The sequence below is a fragment of the Zootoca vivipara genome, chromosome 6 (assembly GCF_965207765.1).
Source record: "Zootoca vivipara chromosome 6, rZooViv2.hap1.1, whole genome shotgun sequence".
In the NCBI taxonomy this organism is placed as follows: Eukaryota; Metazoa; Chordata; class Lepidosauria; order Squamata; family Lacertidae; genus Zootoca; species Zootoca vivipara.
In genome coordinates, this window is record NC_142589.1 from 76,018,619 (window position 1) to 76,037,494 (window position 18,876).

Below are 18,876 nucleotides of genomic sequence, written 5' to 3' on the forward strand. Positions count from 1 at the left end.
CACCTACCATTTAAACCAGGAGAAGCCAACAATGTGCCCTTCAGATGTCCGACTACAACTCCCATCAGCCCTAGCTAGCCAGCATAATCAGTGGTCAGGAGTAATGGGAGCTATAATCCCAATATCAGGAGGGCTCTGTGTTGGCTGTTCATGATTTAAACCAAGACTGGTAGGAAGCCTTATGTAAAAACAACCCATTGGGCCATAGTATTTGCGAATTGTTCACTTATAAAAAGAGCTAGGGTTGGTTCGGTTCAACCTTTGGAAATGAAAGCCATTGCTATATAGCCCCATATTTTGACATTTTTTGACCTTTGGGGCTGTTTTTCCTCTTCATTTACCACCCTATAAGATTCCAGCCATTGCTAGCAAAGAAAAAAAAATCCTTTCCTTATGTCATTTCTTTATTGACCCTCCCAAATAATTCAATAAAAATATAACCCAAAATTCTTACGAACTGAACTTTAATTTATTTCCAGATTGATTGATTTTGCCAACTCACAGTCGCCCTACATGTGTGGGTGTGGGGAACAACCTTTTCCTCTCTAAAGCGTTTGCAAACACACACACACACACAGAGAAATATATACAGTATTTCTCCACACTTCCTGTCCATTGGCCAAGCTAGCAGGAGATGTGCCAAGGGCACTTTGCACTCAAAAGAATGCACACAGCAGAGAGTTAAGTCTTTATTATCAAAGATAACACTGACAGTTACTTCTACAGCTCTGGATACAGACGCACACCAATCTAGCTCCCAGGCAGCTATTCCACATCCTTGCGATCAGGATTCACCCATCCAATCCATCAGGTCTGCCATAAAATCATTCAGGGGGGAACTAAACAATGAGTCTGCTGGGTCCAAAGTGGGGGCTTGGGGCCACCATAGAATATGTCTTGTCCCTGACAGCCTCGTGGAGGCACCTCTGGCTGAACACTTCATCACACATCACCATTCAGATACAGATTTTTTATTTACAGTATTATGGGTGAACCAGAAGAAACGTGGGGTTGGGCAAGATTTTTGAACGGCTATTGCGTCAACAAGAAACCTGTTTAATTTATTTGTTTAAATCCATATATCCTGGGGGGGTTGAATTCAGAACTCGACTTCAATTGTTTTATTTAAAATCAGTTTTATGTAAAATCCATTGTATTTAAATACTATTTCAAAACCATCCAAATCTGTTCTATTTTAAGTCTGTCGCTTTATGGGCTGTCTTTGCATTGTGATGCCAGAATTGACGTACTGTTCCTCTAAGTTTCTTTACATTGTCTGCAATTAATTGTTATTTGAGACACTTGTGGTGAACTTTATATGTCCTATGCATTTGTGTTGCGCTATCCAGTGAGCATTGATCCACTAGCATGATCCTTACTGGTATGAATATTTAATTGATAATTATTGGGTATGTACCTCTTTATATATTTTGTTCTACTGTATAACGTACATGCAGGTTGCTCAGTTTTGTTGTCATTTATTGCTTACAATGCAATGCAAATGTATTCCATTTCCAGCTGATGAAGACTTTATTCTGAAACAGTTGAACTATTCCAGGTATACTGTCCTTTTGGGACATTTGTTAGACGCCTTTCTTTGAGAGACGGCTTGGTGTTCCTCGCTATTCATTGATTTGTTTGATTCTTTGTTTGACTCTGATATATATAAAACATCTTGTAGTTACTTGTATATTTTGTGAGATGATGTGGCAGTTACCTCAACCTGCACAGAACCCCCAGACGTTTCACGGTCCGTTGGTACCTGCACCAACCACGTTTTAATTCCACTGCCACCAACCAGTGTATGTCTGGTAATCTCTCCACTCACTCCAGTCAGGGATAACGTTGGGAAAAAACTGGGTTTATTTAGATTTAGTACATAAGCATGTGGTTTCCAAAAGATTAGTTCTTATTTTCTTTCATAACAGTTCGTATACTGACCTATACCTATAGCTTATAATCAAGAACAGTTCCAAACTCTCTCTCCCTTCTGGTTACCTCGCTACCTCTGCCTCACCCTCTGCCTCTCTCAACTGCCCCCTCAAACCTTCCACAACCAGCCCCAACAACAACAACCCTTCTCCTCCCAGGGGTGGGTTTATATAGTCCTCCTAACCCCGCCCCCTAGGGTTCTAACTGGCTAATCCCTTTAACTTCTTCTATGCTGTCCCTAATTTGCATAGCTGCCAAGTTTTCCCTTTTCTCACGAGGAAGCCTATTCAGCATAAGGGAATTTCCCTTTAAAAAAGGGATAACTTGGCAGCTATGCTAATTTGGGTGATCGTCACAGATGAGTTGTATGATATATACATCATTTTGAAGTGGTTTATTCACATATTTTGAATGACATCATAACCAATTATATATTCACTAACAGTTATTAGCCAGCGTGTTGTGTTTGTATTTTTGTAAATCGTGGTAGACTCAGCAGGTTCAAACTTTGCCTGACCTGCTTCTGAAAAACCCAGCCACATCCCCACATCTATCACTGGCCCTGCTGTGAATGCTCCTTGAGTGTTTTCTCTGGCTGGAATGCCTCCCTGAACTCCAATAATGCCACTTCCTTGCCTGGAGGGACAACACAGGTGTGTGCTTGTGCAGAAACTAGCCTACCGGAGGAAGGCAAACATTACAGTATATCCTGCTCTGCTCGCTTTTGCCTAAGGCTGTATCCACCCCTGGCACGTGGGCTGAAAATTGTCTCTGCCAATCTTAATATCATCAAAAGTCTCCGTTTGATCTTTTATGGTGTGAAGCAACCTCCAATCTGCAGGCCATATTTGGCTGGCTGCTGGTCCCAATTTGGCCTGCAAATCCTTTCTTCCCCCAGTCCATGTCCACTGGCCCAACACCTGACATAACTACCAATGCACAATGGCAGGCTTATCTTAAAGTGTGCTCCTGGTTGTGCATGGGCAAAAGGAGGATTGCCCCATTGGCAAGGAGGATTGCCCCTGATGTAACATGCATTTTAGAGAAATTACATAAAAGTAACGCAAGAATTCCTAGAGGATCACACTTTTCTGTTATTTATTTAGCACTTTTATTTACATATTTAAAATTTCCAAGCTTGCTTGTTTCACTTCTAAACCACATTTGCAGGTGGCTAATCAAGCTATTAACATGACAAATTAAAGCAGAAGAATATTAAAATGGACTTATCAGTCAGCATAAAAAAGCAACCTAAAAGCCAGCATAAACACAAGCAGCATAAGAACATGCAGGTCCTGTTGCCCACCTGCTCACTATCTGCCAGTTCACTTATCCAAACAGAAATAATCATGCCCAAACCTCATTATACACCCCACAGATTCAGATATCCAAAGAGCCGAAGTTTGTCCACTTCCTTACTTGTTGTGCTTGGCTGGTCAGTGGCAGCCATTTTCGGACAGAAACCGTGGGGAAAGGGAGTGGGGAGAGAGATTGGACAAATCTGTTTCCCCCACACACACACACTTTGAATTCCCTCTAGCTGGTTGGCTGCAGCCATTTTAGGAAAAGAAACAATAGCAGGAGGGGACCGAGATAACTGATTCCTAAAGGCATCAATGGAAATTGTGGATTTGTTTGCAAACATTTGCCTAACGAATGATTTCCAGGAAATGTATTGTGGGCAGCTAGCAGGATCTGCTGGTAACAAAGCATTGGTGGTGACTGTTGAAGGGCCTTGAGTTTACTTGAGTTTACTTGAATTTACGATGTTTATTCCTCAAGCCTTGTTGTTTTACAGTCTCCCATTGCCCTCACAACAGCCAACAATAACAGTATATAGTACAGTATATAGAACAGAACACTACAATATACAGTATACAGTGGTACCTCGGTTTATGAACACAATTGGTTCCGGAAGTCTGTTCATAAACTGAAGCGTTCATAAACTGAAGCGAACTTTCCCATTGAAAGTAATGGAAAGTGGATTAATCCGTTCCAGATGGTCCGCGGGGTACTTAAACTGAAGCGTTCATAAACTGAAGCGAACTTTCCCATTGAAAGTAATGGAAAGTGGATTAATCCGTTCCAGATGGGTCCGCGGAGTACTTAAACTGAAGCGTTCATAAACTGAAGCGAACTTTCCCATTGAAAGTAATGGAAAGTGGATTAATCCGTTCCAGATGGGTCCGCGGAGTACTTAAACTGAAGCGTTCATAAACTGAATCATGGGTGTAATTGGTTCCGGAAGTCTGTTCATAAACTGAAGCGTTCATAAACTGAAGCGAACTTTCCCATTGAAAGTAATGGAAAATGAATTAATCCGTTCCAGATGGGTCCGCGGCGTTCATAAACCAAAAATTCATAAACCGAGGTGTTCATAAACCGAGGTTCCACTGTATAGTACAGTATATAGAAACCGTGCAAATATTTTGCTAACTACCGATTTTCTTGACACTAATTAATTTTCCTTCATTCTGCACATAACAGCTGAACTCCATCCTCAGTGAGGTCAGGAAAAGAGCATCCATCCCTTTACCCAACCAGCCAGGACTTCCGTTTTCCAAAGGATCACGCAGGCTCATCTTGGGTCTTCACTTTTTTAGTTGACTTTGCTTATGGAGCACGCTTCTCTTCCTGCTGAGTGGCAGAGACAAAAGAAAAGAAAAGAAGTCAATGTCAAGTTATCACCAACCTAGGTGGGCTTGTGAAAGACTGTCATAAAGGAAATGGGGTCAAAGCTTGCCCAACCATGAGGAGGCTGGGATGACTGCTTATTGCCATTGCAGTGCTCAATACAGTCATACCTCGGTTTACGTACGCCTCGGTTTGAGTATTTTCAGTTTAAGAACTCTGCGGACCTGTCTGGAACGGATTAATCCACTTTCCATTACTTTCAATGGGAAAGTTCGCTTCAGGTTAAGTACGGACTTCCGGAACCAATTACACTCATACCTCAGGTTAAGTACGCTTCAGGTTGAGTACTCTGGGGACCCGTCTGGAACAGATTAATCCACTTTCCATTATTTTCAATGGGAAAGTTCGCTTCAGGTTAGGAATGCTTCAGTTTAAGTACTCCACGGACCGTCTGGAACGGATTCATCCACTTTCCATTACTTTCAATGGGAAAGTTCGCTTCAGGTTAAGTACGCTTCAGGTTAACTACAGACTTCCGGAACCAATTGTGTTTGTAAACCGAGGTACCACTGTACATATGGCATTAAAAGTTGAGTAAAAGCAAAGTTTTTGTTTTTGTTTTTTTAAGGATAAGTGCTCTGAACAAACCCAAAAAATCCTAAGCTTTTGTTAGCCAGCAGAGGCAGTGACTTTTTAGGAAAAAATATGCCTTTGGACATCATGGTAAAGCCCAAAGGTCTGCAGGCTGTATTAAGATGGAAGGCAGAGGTGCAATCTCATGTAGGATACACTATATTGGCTGGCATGGGGGAGAAATCTGATTCAGTTTGCACTTAGGAAGTGAACCTCTTTAATTGATCCTAAACAGTACGCAAACCAAAACACGGGCATCCTTTGAAAGTCATTTTTCCAAATATTGCAGTGCAGTTTCCAAGCCAAATAATGTGTGCAAAGATGCATATAGTACATTTTAAAAACAACAACATAAGAATGCATTCTGTTAGGGAAAGTTGCTTTGCAAAAAAAAAGGCCCATTAGGCAAAATTGTACACACATGTGCATATCACAATAAATTCAATTAAACTGCTAATGAATCTTCATGAGGACTTTAAAAAAAAAATATAAACTGATGTGCAGACTTGAACTTACTGAAAAATCATTACCAGCTTCATCCATTATTGGGAAAGAAGTGAAAATAAACACAGGGAGCTGACTTACTTTGTCATATGTGGTGTCACCGGAATCAGGAGGGCTGTAAGCGGGTGGAGCCTGGAACACAAAGATATAGATACCAGGGGATGAGAGCAGATGTTGAAAAGTGCATGGCTTCAGACAGTGGGGACTAAGCTTTAGAAATCCAGCCCACTTGCATCATAACAGTTTTCTTGTTTCAACTTTTCATCCTCAGAGACCTGAAACTGCTATGTAGTCTCATCCATCTTTTCCAACTCTATGCTGAATCATTTACAGTAAAAACAGAAGTCAGGCATTCTCCCAGAAATCATTAATATCCTGTCCAGAATCTTGCAGGTAAAAAGGTGAGGGCCTCCTCAAATTATTTTTGAGGAGCCTCATTTCTTTGACAAATGGCTGTTTCCCAGGTTAGATGCCCCATAAACCACACAGGCAAGTTTAAGTTAAGGACAAAAGAGGAGAAAAACCAACTCACTTTAGTCTCAGAAAATTCAAAGTGGTTCACTGAGACATCACCTTTGATCTCCAAGGTCTGGACTCTTTTGGGGGGAAGACGGTGCTTGTACTCTAAAAAGTGATTTCCATTGACATATACCTACAGGAAAAAATGCAACAAGTAGTCCCTCATTCAATTTCCAGTTGGCAGGTACAAGAAGAAGGCTTCAGGTGTTTTAAAGACCACCAGGCTTAATACAATGTAAGTTCTTGTGGGGCATACCTGACTGTCAGCTATTTCACTAAAGCTTATTCCAGAGTAAATGTTTTCCCAGAGGCTTAGTGGTTCATTGCACCAGGGCGCTGGCCTCTAAGGGGCACCCCAGTGAGTGGGGGAGCTGCGCGGCTTTGCCAGCGGCCCCCCCTTTCCCTGCATGTCTGACAGCTGCGCTTTGCCAACCATATGGCTGGCAGGCATGCAGCTTCCTTCCCAAGCCTCTACAGGAGGAGAGCGATCCCTGCAAAGGCTTAGGATGGAAGCTGCACCCTGCCAACTATATGGCTGGCTGTCATGCAGTGCGCTCTCTCTCTCTCTCTCTCTCTCTCTCTCTCTCTCTCTCTCTCTCTCTCTCTCTCTCTCTCTCCCACCCGCCCTATGGTAAGAGGGAGGTGGGTAAGGGCGAAGGCGAAGCGGAGCGCGAGGAGGAGGGAGGGAGGGAGGAAGAGGAGGAGGAGGAGGAGGAGGAGGAGGAGGAGGAGGAGGAGAAGAAGAAGAAGAAGAAGAAGAAGAAGAAGAAGAAGAAGAAGAAGAAGAAGAAGAAGAAGAAGAAGAAGAAGAAGAAGAGGAGGAGGAGGAGGAGGAGGAGGAGGAGGAGGAGGAGGAGGAGGAGGAGGAGGAGGAGGAGGAGGAGGAGGAGGAGAGGCGCCCCCCCGACTTGCCCCCTTTCTTCCTCCTCTAGCCAGCGGAGGAGTCTCTGCGCTGGGTTTGCAGCCCTGCTTGCAGGTCCCCTTGCCCGTCTAGCCCGAGCCATGAGTAGCAGCAGCTGCTGCCCTGGTTTCTCTCTCTCCCTGGAATCGTGCCCTGTGTTTAATGTTACGGGCAACTCTATCCCAGGGAAGGGAAGCCTCCTCCCTTCGCTCTTCTTCTTCTTCTTCAGGGCTCCTTCTCCGGCCCCACCCCACCCCACCAATAAGGTCCCTAGGGGTTGTAAAGCATGCAAGACCATTTAGCACCAACCCCATTCATTCCACCAGCTGGCCATCACCCACTCACTCCAAGCCCTGCGAAAAATATCATCACCATTATTATTATTATTATTATTATTATTATTATTATTACTATTACTACTACTAGTAGTAGTACTGCCCTCCACCCATAGATACCAGAGCGGCTCACAGCCTGAAACTACAGTACTAAGCACATGCTGAAAACTAGAACAAAGGCAAACCAAACCAAGCCAGCAACACTCCTTCTCCCTTATTTGTGAAACAAGCCTGTTAATTGCCTATCAAACTTAAAAAGAAAAAGGCACTGAAGGTTTTTGAGATCAATGCAAGCTAAAAAGCATTGCAGGGAGTTGGGCTAGATGACCCGCAGGGCCCCTTCCAATTCTACATTTTTCTGAAAAACACACACCTCGCCCCAAGCAACTGTGTGTGAAACTTGCTCCCCAGAAAGTGTGCCTTGTCTTGCTACCTGTGGATTTTGGTCTCTCATCAGCCCCCTCCCCCCAATGTATTCATATTCATATTTCTTTCTCCCTAATCTCCAATATTACATTTTTCCTCTGGTTGAGACTTAAAACAGAAAGCCCTAATTCCCAACTGTGTTTCTTGCTGCAGTCCTACTGTCTACTCAGAAGTAAGGTCCTATTAGATTTAGCAGGGCTTACTCTCAGGTAAGTGCAGTTAGGGCTGAAAACTTTGTGACCCAAGTTTTGGGTCCTTTTTAGGTTCAGGATGTCACTGCTTTACACCCACACCCACTCCCCACAATATTTGAAAACGTCAGCTTTGTACTTAAACCCAATTTGGCCGGGAACTTCATTCTCTGTGTCTTTATTAATTTATTTAAAGAACAACAAACTGGTGATTGCTTTCACTTTTTGATATGTGTTGATTTGAATCATGAGGATGAATTAGAAGAACTGCTGAGTCTTGAATGAGTCTTGCTTTGGAATTGAGGACTTCATTAGATTTTCTTCTGCCTTTTCATTTCATTTCATTTTCATTTGTTCTAAGGGCTTGTTAGAGATAATGTGTAAGCGTGGTGTCAGCTCCCTAAAAAAAAGGTTTGACAACTCTGGGAAATGCGGGGGGGGGGGCGTGCCGGAGGGATCTTTGCACCACAGCCCCGGATATGCTTAAGATGGTCCAGATGTTTTCTATTTAATTTAACATGTTTTTTGCCCTTCCTTTCTGCCATTTAGATCATCAGTGCAGCTTACACTACAGAGGTTTACAGCCTCAGCTTGGGGGGGAGGGGGGCTAAGCTTCTACCTCAGAGCTTTCCAAACTTTTCATGTTAGTGACACACTTTTTAGACGTGAATCATTTCGTGACACAGTAATTCAGTTTTAGTAACAAACCAGAGGTTAAACTAACCCCTTTCCAGCCCCGTGAGGAGCGTGGGGAGCATTTGCACGACACACCTACACAAAGCTCTGTTTTTCTATGTGTAAATCTTCCACCCTAGAACAAAGGAGCAGACACTTGGCCTGCTTTAGCCTTATTTCTACCCAGGTTTTATGTTTTCTCTATACTGTACTCTTTGCTTCCGCCACTAGATGGAGCGTTTTCTTTTTTTCTGCAGCTTTACATTTACTATTAAAAAAAAATTAAAAAGCAACGCAACTGTCACTTTCCAACTGCCACTTCCCCAACATTCTACCCCCTCAGCCCCTGCCTTTGTTTGCATAATACCTCACACAGATTTGAATGCCGCATTTGTAATCAAGAAAACAATTCTGAATATTTAGCTGCTTATAGCTCAGAAGTTAGATTAGTTGTAAGGTGCTTTGGGTTGTTCTGAGCAAGATAAAGCAACTGAGAAATTTAATTAAGAACAACTGATGTCATTTGTTTTAGCCCAAGCCTGAGAAAAGTGTGTGGGTGAGTCAGAAACAAGATTTTGGGTAGGTAGGGAGGCAGCGTTGTGGTGAGGCAAGCTCACTAGCCCTATTATTTCCTTTTAAGCCAGTTCCCACAGTGCTGAATAAGGTAATATTTTACCCACAGGGACACACTCACACTTCACTGCTAGCCTACACATTCACACTAAGGGCTTATCCCACATTTCTCCTCCTCCTCCTGCTTTCCCCTGGGGAAAACCACTCTTTACCGCTGAATCAGAGCAAACAGCAATAGAGTTTTCTGTGGGTTGCAGTTTGCTCTGATTAATGGCAAAACACTGATTTTTCCTGGGGGGACAAACAAAACACTGCCTGGACCTGTGTCTAGAAAGTGTGGAGCCAAGTTTCGTGTGGACATGCCCTGACATAATCAATGCTGAGGCAACTTGAATTCTGATTGGCTGGTTAGTTCTAGACCCTTAAATAAACTGCTTTGAGGCCTTTTCCCACCAAAATCAAGCAGCATATAAATTTTATGACTTAAACAAATAATAAATAAAAAAGCAAACCCCTGTATTTCTCCTCGGTTATTTACCCAGCATTGTTGCACCCCCACACCAATCTCCACACCAGTGCGAGACTCCAGGGGTCCCAGCAGGGTTCGTGTTTCCTTTGGGAAGGAGGCACAGCAAAGACTGTGGTGTCTTTATAATAGATGGTTTATTTACACATATATACAACCTGAGCCTACGATGAGTCCTGCTTCTCTCATGGCCACGATTCTGGATTCAAGCTGTCAGCCCACATGGTGCTTTGATCCCTGCCTTTCTCCAGCCTGCCACCTCTTACATACTGACACCTTTTTCCCCTAGCTCACCTCAGGCAAGCTGAGATCCTAAGCGCAACTCTGCTAACTGACACAGAGATGGAGAAGGGGCCCCATCCCTCTGCTGCCTGGTACAGAGTCTCTGCTAACAGAGTCCCTGCTTTGTTTGCTTAGCGACTCGACCAGTCTCAGCAACTGAATCCCTGCTGCATCTGGGGATTGGTTAAATCCTAAAACATTTCTGGTTCTAGGAATATAGGAGAGTCTTCCTCTCCTCCTCAGCCTTTTCTTTTCCAGCTGACACTCAAGGTTGCTTGCTATCAAATGGAGTAACGTGGCTCACCACCCCAGTCCCACAGCACCTGATAGCAGCCACTCTCAACATCTATGGTCATGTCAAAAGAATTGTCCTGCGTGAAAGGTGTGCCGGTGGCAATTTCCTCTTTCCCCCAGAAGTCTTCGTCGCTCTCCCAGAACTTCCAGAGCGGTTTTTTACTTTTCATCTGCGTGTTGCACACGACCACCGGCTTTAACTGATCGAATCGCGGATTGAAGTGGAAGGCGATGTCGCCATTGGGGCACAGGAAATTCACTGCAAATCTGAAATGTGAGAAGGGCAGAAGCACTGTTGACTTCTGGAATAAGATTTATAATGAACTTAAGAAAGTGCTAAAAGGCACATTTGTCAAGAAACCAGAGGCATTCCTAGTGGGCATTGTAGGGAAGGAGATTCCCAAGAGAAAGGTATCTTTTTTCATGTACGCCACCGCAGCAGCGAGACTTTTGATTGCTAAATACTGGAAACAGCAAACGTTACCAACGATTGATGAATGGCAGATGAAGATGATGGAATTTATGGAACTGGCAGAGATGACCGGACGAATCCGCAACCAGGGAGAACAAGCAATTGAAGAAGAGTGGAAAGATTTTAAATTGTATTTAAAAAATTATGCTAAAGTAATATTTTAAGAATAGAAATTAAGTGGTAAATAAATCTGTGGATTAGGTAAAAGAGGTTATTCTAGAATAGAAAATAAGAAATTTAGTATTAAAAGTGAATATTTAGAGGTAGAATTTGCTAAATTAGAAGTGTGTTTGAGAAACACAGGGACGGGAACCCGAGGAGGTCCCAATATACACTGTGATAAAGATAAGTTATACAGTTTTTTATCTTTTTTTATTTTGTGGTTTTCTCTGTTTTTCTTGATTGTTGTATTTTTGTGTTTTTTTTGTATTCATATCTCCCCTCACCCTTTCTAATTTTCTGTAAACCCTTTTTCTATTGTGAAAATCAATAAATATCTATTAAAAAAAAAGAAGCACTGTGAGGAAGGAGAGAGCGGTCAATTGCAGAGGAAACGGAACTGAAAAGGCCAAGTGGACAAAGAAGCAGGAACAACAACACACATGTGGTGGGGCTGTGAGGAGATTAAGAAATTTTGGGGAGCAATACATAAGGAATTTTTAAAAATGTTGAAAATCCCAATTGTTAAAAAACTAGAGGCATATCTCCTAGGCTTGATAGGGAAGGATATACCGCAAGTGAAAAAAAAAGAATTTCTCTATATGCAACTACGGCAGCCAGGGTAGTGATTGCTTCTAAATGAAAATCTCAAATCATGCCCTCAAAAGAGGAGTGGATTTGCAAATTAAATGAATATTTAGAACTGGCAAAGATACCCTCAATCATAGGATATCAGTCAAATAAAAAATTAAAAAAGGAATGGAAATGTTTAGAAGATTATATGTTAAAATATTGTTCTAAGAAAGATATGCTAATATGCCTAGAATAAAAATGTAAAGTATATCTATGAATTGGAAAAAAGAATAGATAAAAGAAATACATAGGATGATACATTTTTAGAATGCAAAGATAAAGGCGGAAATAGAGATTCAAAAAAGTCGAATTGTGGTGAAGGGAAGCTATAGGTGTGGAGGGAGTACCGTATTATATGATAAGTATGTAATATTTGTTTTCATTTTTATTTTTTGGATTGTTTTCAATCTTTTCTTTCTTTTTTGTTGTTGTTTTCCCCCCTGTATTATTTAAACAAAAATAAATAAACATGCAAACCAAAAAGGGGGGGAAGAAAATTGAAAAAAGAAAAGGCCAAGTGGAGGGGAGAATGGAGCAAGAGAGAGAGGCAAGGTTTGGAAAGGGCAGGACTCATGAAGGCTGACCTGAGGGAGTACAACTGGGAAGTGGCACACCACAGCAAAATTTCTGTGCACCTATAGCATGCCCACTGCTTATCCTCACCGAGTCTTTTAAGCATGAATATAATTCTACCAAGGCATGTACTTGCCAGTTCTCTGAATTAACCCTCCAAAGAATAACAGGCTGAAGTTTGTTCCCAGGTCCTTATCCCCGATTCCCGGTTCCTTCCTTGACAAAACAGAGAGCTGAGGGAGCAGCTTGAATCAGGACTTTCGGGGCATGTGCCCCTGCAGTCCAATACACCTCTGTGATAAGATGCTCATTGGCTCTCAGCTATAACAACGCAAAACCAGTAAAATAAAAAATAAAATAAAATTCCAGGGGAAGACATATTCATTAACATCCAAATCGCAAGATTTGCTCTGGCCATTGAGAAAGTGCAAGCCAACTTCCTGTGATGGGAAATGGCTGACTCCTATACGATAGGACCCCAGCCGTGCCAGGAATTCAGGGCTGATATGGGGGTAATTAGTCCTGGCAGACTCCCCAGGGTGGGGGAGGACTGTCTTGAAGGCCCACAGATTGTCTGAGATTGTCAGCTTGCATCAAGGTGCAAGCGGCAGGACACTGGGTCAAGATCACAACACGGCCGGCACTCTCCCAAGCCACTCCCACAGCCGAGAATATCTGCTCTTATAAAATAATTAGATTCGGACAATTAGCAGACATAGTCTGGACTGTAGGAGACGGAAAAAACCTGCAGATTTTTACAGCCCCTGGCTTAGACTTTAAAGTTCGATTTAAAGGAGACTCTTATCATGATATTTGGATCTATGCGGTATGTGCTCTTTTTTTATAATACTGTATTACAAATGGCTTTTCTATGCCAAGCCCCATTAATAAACCTAATTTATTTTGAGGAGTACAGATGGACTTTCATTTATAATTGGATATTTAATTGCACAGCATTATTCGACTCGAGAGACTTGAAAAGGAAAAGAAGAAACAAAATGGCGCTGACTTATACAGGTTGGCCTCTAATAAATCAATTCCTGTGCATTCTAAAATGGCGCTGATTAATGATGCAGCACAGAAAAACTTGACTTTCTCCCTGTCTTGAAGGAAGCAGATATGTTTGCTGGCTGATTTTGTACCTGAACTGAGTTAATAAGTTGGATAACATGCAGTGCAGCTGTTTGCAATATTTAATCATTGGGTAATCATTAATCATTTAATCATTATTTCATATTTTATTACAAAGGAATGTGGATTCTGAGCCTCTGATAACAAGTAGGCGACTATGGACAGATACTTAAATCTACAGGATGGATTGTGTTTTGCCTTGTGTTATTTTATTTATAATTCTTGTTTATTTATTTAATAAAATTTATTTTAAAAAACCTGCAAAGTGGTTTACCAAAACAAAAAACAAAAAAAACCACAGCAGTAAAATAAAAAAAATTAACAATCCTACTTTAAAACATACAAAAGCTAAAATATTAAGATTATAATTACTTCAACTTCCTAAGCATCTTGGTATGCTTGCCTAAAGAAGAATGCTTTTAGCAGGTGTCCGAAAAGAGTCTAGCAAAAGCACATGCTTTGTTGAAATTTCAGCCTTCACGACATAGGAAAATGGCCAAGTAAACAGCCATTTTCGTAGAGGAGGGTCACAATATTAACTGATAATGCATGAAATTTCATATAATCCCTAGTGTAGTAAGATAAGACCTTTGGAGCAGGCCTTTTCAAAAAAAAGTTTTTTTTATGAACCGCCCTAGTAGGGCAGTAATTGTTCCTTGATAATTTGTCACCCCCCTCCATAGCTGTCAACTTCTGGATTGGAAAATAAGGGATCAGCAGCAGCGCGGCACTGGAAATCGCTTCTGCGCATGTCCAGACATGCGCAGAAGCGACTTCCGGTGCCAGCTCTGCCCGATTTCCGGTGCCCAGACATGGGCAGAGCGGCACCGGAAGTCGCTTCTGCGCATGTCCAGACATGTGCAGAAGCGACTTCCGGTGCTGGGCTGTCCGTGTCCGCATGTCTGGGCACCAGAAATCACTTCTGCGCATGCCCGGCAAGTGAGTGAGCAGCCAGCCGGGAGGCGGGACATTTATGGGGTATTTTTTCAATCCAGGGTTGCAGCAGGAAACAGATTTAAATTCGGGGGTTTCCCTCCAAAAACGGGAAGGTTGACAACTATGCCCCCCTCCATGATGGCACCTGGGGCGGATCTGTCCCCCCCACACCCCTGACTTTGATTTGTTTGTTGTTTCTTTCCTGTGGTGGTCTATTGGAACAACGAATGGCAATGAAATCAAGTGGCAAAATTGATAACACATTCAAATCAGCAACAAAGTTTTCAAACTTTTTAATATATATTTTCAATAAGCATTTATTTATTTATGGAGTACTGTTTTTGACTACACAACTCTGAAGTAAATTATTCCTAAATGAACTCAAGATTCAACAGCAGAACACAGCAGCTTCACTACCCTGACAGACTGCATACATCACCCCACATCCATGATTTTGGTTACAGAGGAAAAAGGGTCAGGTCTGAGAGGAAGAGATGGATGGGGCAGGACAGTTGCCGAAAAACAAAGGGAATCGAACATGACCAGGAGGCTGGACAAACCTTTCTGTGTATGTTCCGACAAAGCCTTGGATAAAAAATCTCTTTCCCTCACTGAGGCCTCCAACATTGGTCCAAGAAGCAGCAACAGGAAAGCTCTGTGGAGTGGGGAGGAAAGTGGAAAAATAAGGTCATCACATTCTCGATCCAATAGCCTAAAACTCAGCCTCAAAATCATCCCAACCGTCATGAAGAGAACTCACATTTTAATGGAAACGGTTTATATCAGCTGCATACCTGCTATACTTTTAAAGCACATTCTCTCCTCACCTCATTGTACTTTGTTAGGGGTTGCTAAGAATTATAACTCTCTGAGGGATAATACCCCAATGCCTAGAATTATTTGAGGGGTGGGGAGGCGTGTCGAATGTATTTTAAAGGTAGAGTTTTATGTATCCGTTGTTTGAAATGAGAATTTGTTTTAAGAGCATAGCCTTCAAGGGCCCTGGGTGGAGACGAGAACACTCCACAGAACCCCAGCTCAGCTTTCGAGACTCTACCCCCATCTTCTGTGCTAGTATAAACTGCATTTATATACTAATATTAATTCAATCATCCTTTATTGGCATAATTTAGACACCACATGTTAAGGCTGAGCCAGGAGCCCCACCACTCTCCCCCACGAAGAAAGGATGGTTCCCCCTCTGACGTGCACTTTCTCTGCACCCCACTCACTATCTTTGAGCTGGTTCGTCAGCTCTTTGTCTCACATTTTTCTGGCGTGAAAGTGAAAGCAAAGCTTCATCTATAAAACATCGACCTTCCTCAGGAAAGGGGCAGGACACAATGCTGGCAGCTCCTTTTGAGCAAGGTTCAGGCCATAGGGAGAACATCCTTGTGGAGGGGAGGGATGGGCCAGTCTGTCCATTTTGGTTTCTCTCAATTTCTCATTTTTCCAATCCTAAGAATAGCTCTCTACATTTCCACATCAGGTGCAGTTTCTTTCCCCAAAGCCCTCATGAAAACTAAATCAGCATTTTGGTGTCCATTCTTGTAATATACCGTATAACACGTTCGTATGCAGTCGCGCCTCATACACATATTTTTGCAAATCGATTTCCCCTAATACAACACATTTCTGTATATTATTTTCATATGTGCGTTTTTATTTCTGCATTACCCCAGTATTCTTGTGCATATTATTTTCTACACTGCAAAATTCAGAGAAGTAAGTTCCAAAGGATAGGAATCATAACTCTCTGAGGGGTAATGTCAGAATGCCCAGAATTCTTTGACAAGGAAAAGGTGTATCGAATGTATGTTAAAGGTAGAGTTTTATGTATCTGTTGTTTAAAAAAAGAATTTGTTTTAAGAGCATGGCCTTCAAGGGCCCAAGATAGAGATGAGAACACTCCATAGAGCCCTAGCTCAGATTTTGAGAGTCTACCCCTATCTTCTGTGCTAGTATAAACTGCATTTATATACTAATATTCATTCATTCATCCTTTATTGGCATAATTTAGACAATAAAAATCATAAAAGAGAGGGTGGAATCTACAAAACATAGGTAATCCAGACATATTAAACACATAAAACATAGAAGACTCAGTACTAAAAATTAAGGAATGGGAAACCTCAGAACACATTCTCAGCTAAGGAATTTATGATCAGTACCAGGACCAAGATCAAAAGTATTTTTGCCCAAAACTCACTCCTGGTTCTCCACCCCCAAACCCCTGTGTCCTTTTTCAGCGACCTAACTTGGGGTCAGGTAAGCTTTTCAGTAAGAACAGATCCTGTTAGAAAACTGGAGTCATAAACTCTTGCCGATTTGACACAAATAACTCCTGAGAGATCTCAACCTGCCTTCTGCTCACCTGAGTTCCTGAGAGCAAAGGCTCTTCTACTCTCTGCAAACATCTTTAGGCTGCTTTCCCATGCCCCGCAAGCCCCATTTAACAATGGGACTTACTTTAGAGTAGCCAAACTTTCAACCATGTAGGTGATGTCACAGAACATGGGATGGAGAGGAAGATTTCTATCCTGAAGAAACTCTTACGCAGATTCACAAAACTTTTGAAAAGCCAACAACATGATTTCCCCACAAGGCGAAACTGAGGCAGTGCTCTGCTAAGGAAAGGGGCAGGAAATAGGGGGAGTGTGCCAGCTAAAACAAGGCAGTTAAGAGCCGATCCTTTCCTTAGAAGTGAACTGCGTCACACTTCAAGAAAGATACTGACACTTTTCCTGATGATGGTAAAGCAACAGCTCAGTGCTGGGGACCAACAGCACATGTTAAGGCTGAGCCAGGAGCCCCACCACTCTCCCCCATGAAGAAAGGGTGGTTCCCCCTCTGACATGCACTTTCTCTGCACCCCACTCACCATCTTTGAGCTGGTTCGTCAGCTTTTCTTCTCACGTTCTCCTGACGTGAAAGTGAAAGCAATGCTTCATCTAACAAACATCGACATTCCTCAGGAAAGGGGTGGGACACAATGCTGGCAGCTCCTTTTGAGCAAGCTTCAGGCCAAGGTTCAGGGATGGGCCAGTCTGTCCATTTTGGTTTCTCTCGGTTTTTCATTTTTCCAATCTTAAGTATAGCTCTCCACATTTGCACATCAGTTGCTGCTTTCCCCCCCCCCCAAAGCCCTCATGAAAACTAATCAGCATTTTGGTGTGAATATCTTGTAACATACGGTACCTTATAACACGATTGTATGTGGTCATGCCTAATAAAGTCTTACCTTGGTTGTCAAACGGAATCTGTTCTGGAAGTCCGTTCTACTTCCGAAAACGTTCGACAACCAAGGCGCGGCTTCCAATTGGCTACAGGAGCTTCCTGCACTCAAACGGAAGCCGAGTCAGACGTTTGGGTTCCAAAGAACGTTTCCGAACCGGAACACTCACTTCTGGGTTTGCAGCATTCGGGAGCCAAAACGTTTCATTCGCAAGGCGTTCAGAATCCAAGGTATGGCTGTACACGTATTTTTGCAAATTGATTTCCCCTAATACAACACATTTCTGTATATTATTTTCATATGTGTGTTTTTATTTCTGCATTACCCCAGTATTCCTGTGCCTATTATTTTGCTGCAAAATTCAGAGAAGTATGTGCCAAAGGAGGGCTGCGTTTCAGTTCTCATATTGTTATGGGAAGCGTGAATTAGGTGTGCTCTCTTTCAATGCAAACTGAATCAAATTTCTCCACAATCCCTAGTGAAGGTGCCAAAAGCCAGTGCAGGAGGATTATGGACTCTACCTCCTCTCCTCTAGCCTTGAACCCTTGAGGGGAGGAGGCAAGGGAAGGAAAAGTTAGTGACAGATCATCTGCAACATGCATCTTAAACATTGGGATTATCGAGCAACAATCAATTGAACACCATAATTAGCCTAGGTGCAGGGATACTTTTTCAGTCCAGGGGCGAGGGTCCCTTCTGGGCAATTGTTTTGGGGTGAGCACATGCCAATGGTGGTCAGCGCCAGAGGCAAAAGTGCACAGAGCAGCAAATGTGAATTTTACCTCCACCACACAAGAAAATAATGTAAGCCTGCTGAATCATGCTATCTAGTCCAACATCCTGTCTTCACATTGGCCAACCAGATTCCTGGGAGAAACCTGTGGGGTGTGAAACACATAGCAATCAAGTACAACATTCCTAGAATGGACATGCTAGTGGGCGCTTTGTACCAGCCAGGAGTCTAACTTCCTGTTTCCTCCTGAGCTGGGACAAACTTCCTCTGCATGTGACTAGAGGCCTGTGTGTGTGAGGCCTAATCTGGGGAAGAGGAGTACACCATCTCCTTTAGCTCCTCTCTCTTCTCCATTTTGTTTTTCTACATGTTAGCACAAGTGACTGCCTGTCACCAGTCACTTGGGACTAACTCCCTTATGGGATAGTTCTGCATGTACATATACTTTTGTAACCTAAGTCTGCCTTCAGGGATCAAACTGTGAACTGAATGATTGTGAGTAAACTACTTTTATATTGACTTTAATAAGATTGCCGTGTCTATTCTTTTTAAGAGGGACAGGAAGGGATCTTACCAGGA

At 42.5% G+C, this 18,876-nt stretch overlaps 1 protein-coding gene across 4 annotated transcripts; it reads right to left on the reverse strand.

Moving 5' to 3' along the window:
• Positions 1-3,013: 3,013 nt before the first annotated feature.
• On the reverse strand, positions 3,014-17,253 carry LOC118086604 (galectin-5). Of its 4 annotated transcripts, none has more exons than XM_035118428.3 (6): positions 17,211-17,253; positions 14,890-14,984; positions 10,455-10,692; positions 6,236-6,355; positions 5,785-5,835; positions 3,014-4,566 (listed from the first exon to the last, which is right to left on the reverse strand). In XM_035118428.3, the coding sequence occupies exons 1-6, from the start codon at positions 17,211-17,213 to the stop codon at positions 4,546-4,548; spliced, it is 528 nt and encodes a 175-aa protein (XP_034974319.1). In that variant the 5' UTR covers positions 17,214-17,253; the 3' UTR covers positions 3,014-4,545. The 4 variants fall into 4 exon arrangements, with proteins under 4 accessions (XP_034974319.1, XP_034974318.1, XP_088528795.1 ...); XM_035118427.3 differs by having other exon boundaries at positions 3,014-4,569; XM_088672669.1 differs by lacking the exon at positions 6,236-6,355.
• Between the last annotated feature and the right edge of the window lie 1,623 nt (positions 17,254-18,876).

Excerpts from the sequence above, each read along its gene's own strand:
- LOC118086604 (XM_035118427.3), bottom strand. Across the intron at positions 10,693-14,889 it reads GTCGGAACATACACAGAAAG|ATTTGCAGTGAATTTCCTGT; the intron begins GTTTGTCCAGCC and ends CTCACATTTCAG. Across the intron at positions 6,356-10,454 it reads TTGAGAGTGGCTGCTATCAG|GTATATGTCAATGGAAATCA; the intron begins GTGCTGTGGGAC and ends TTTTTCCTGTAG.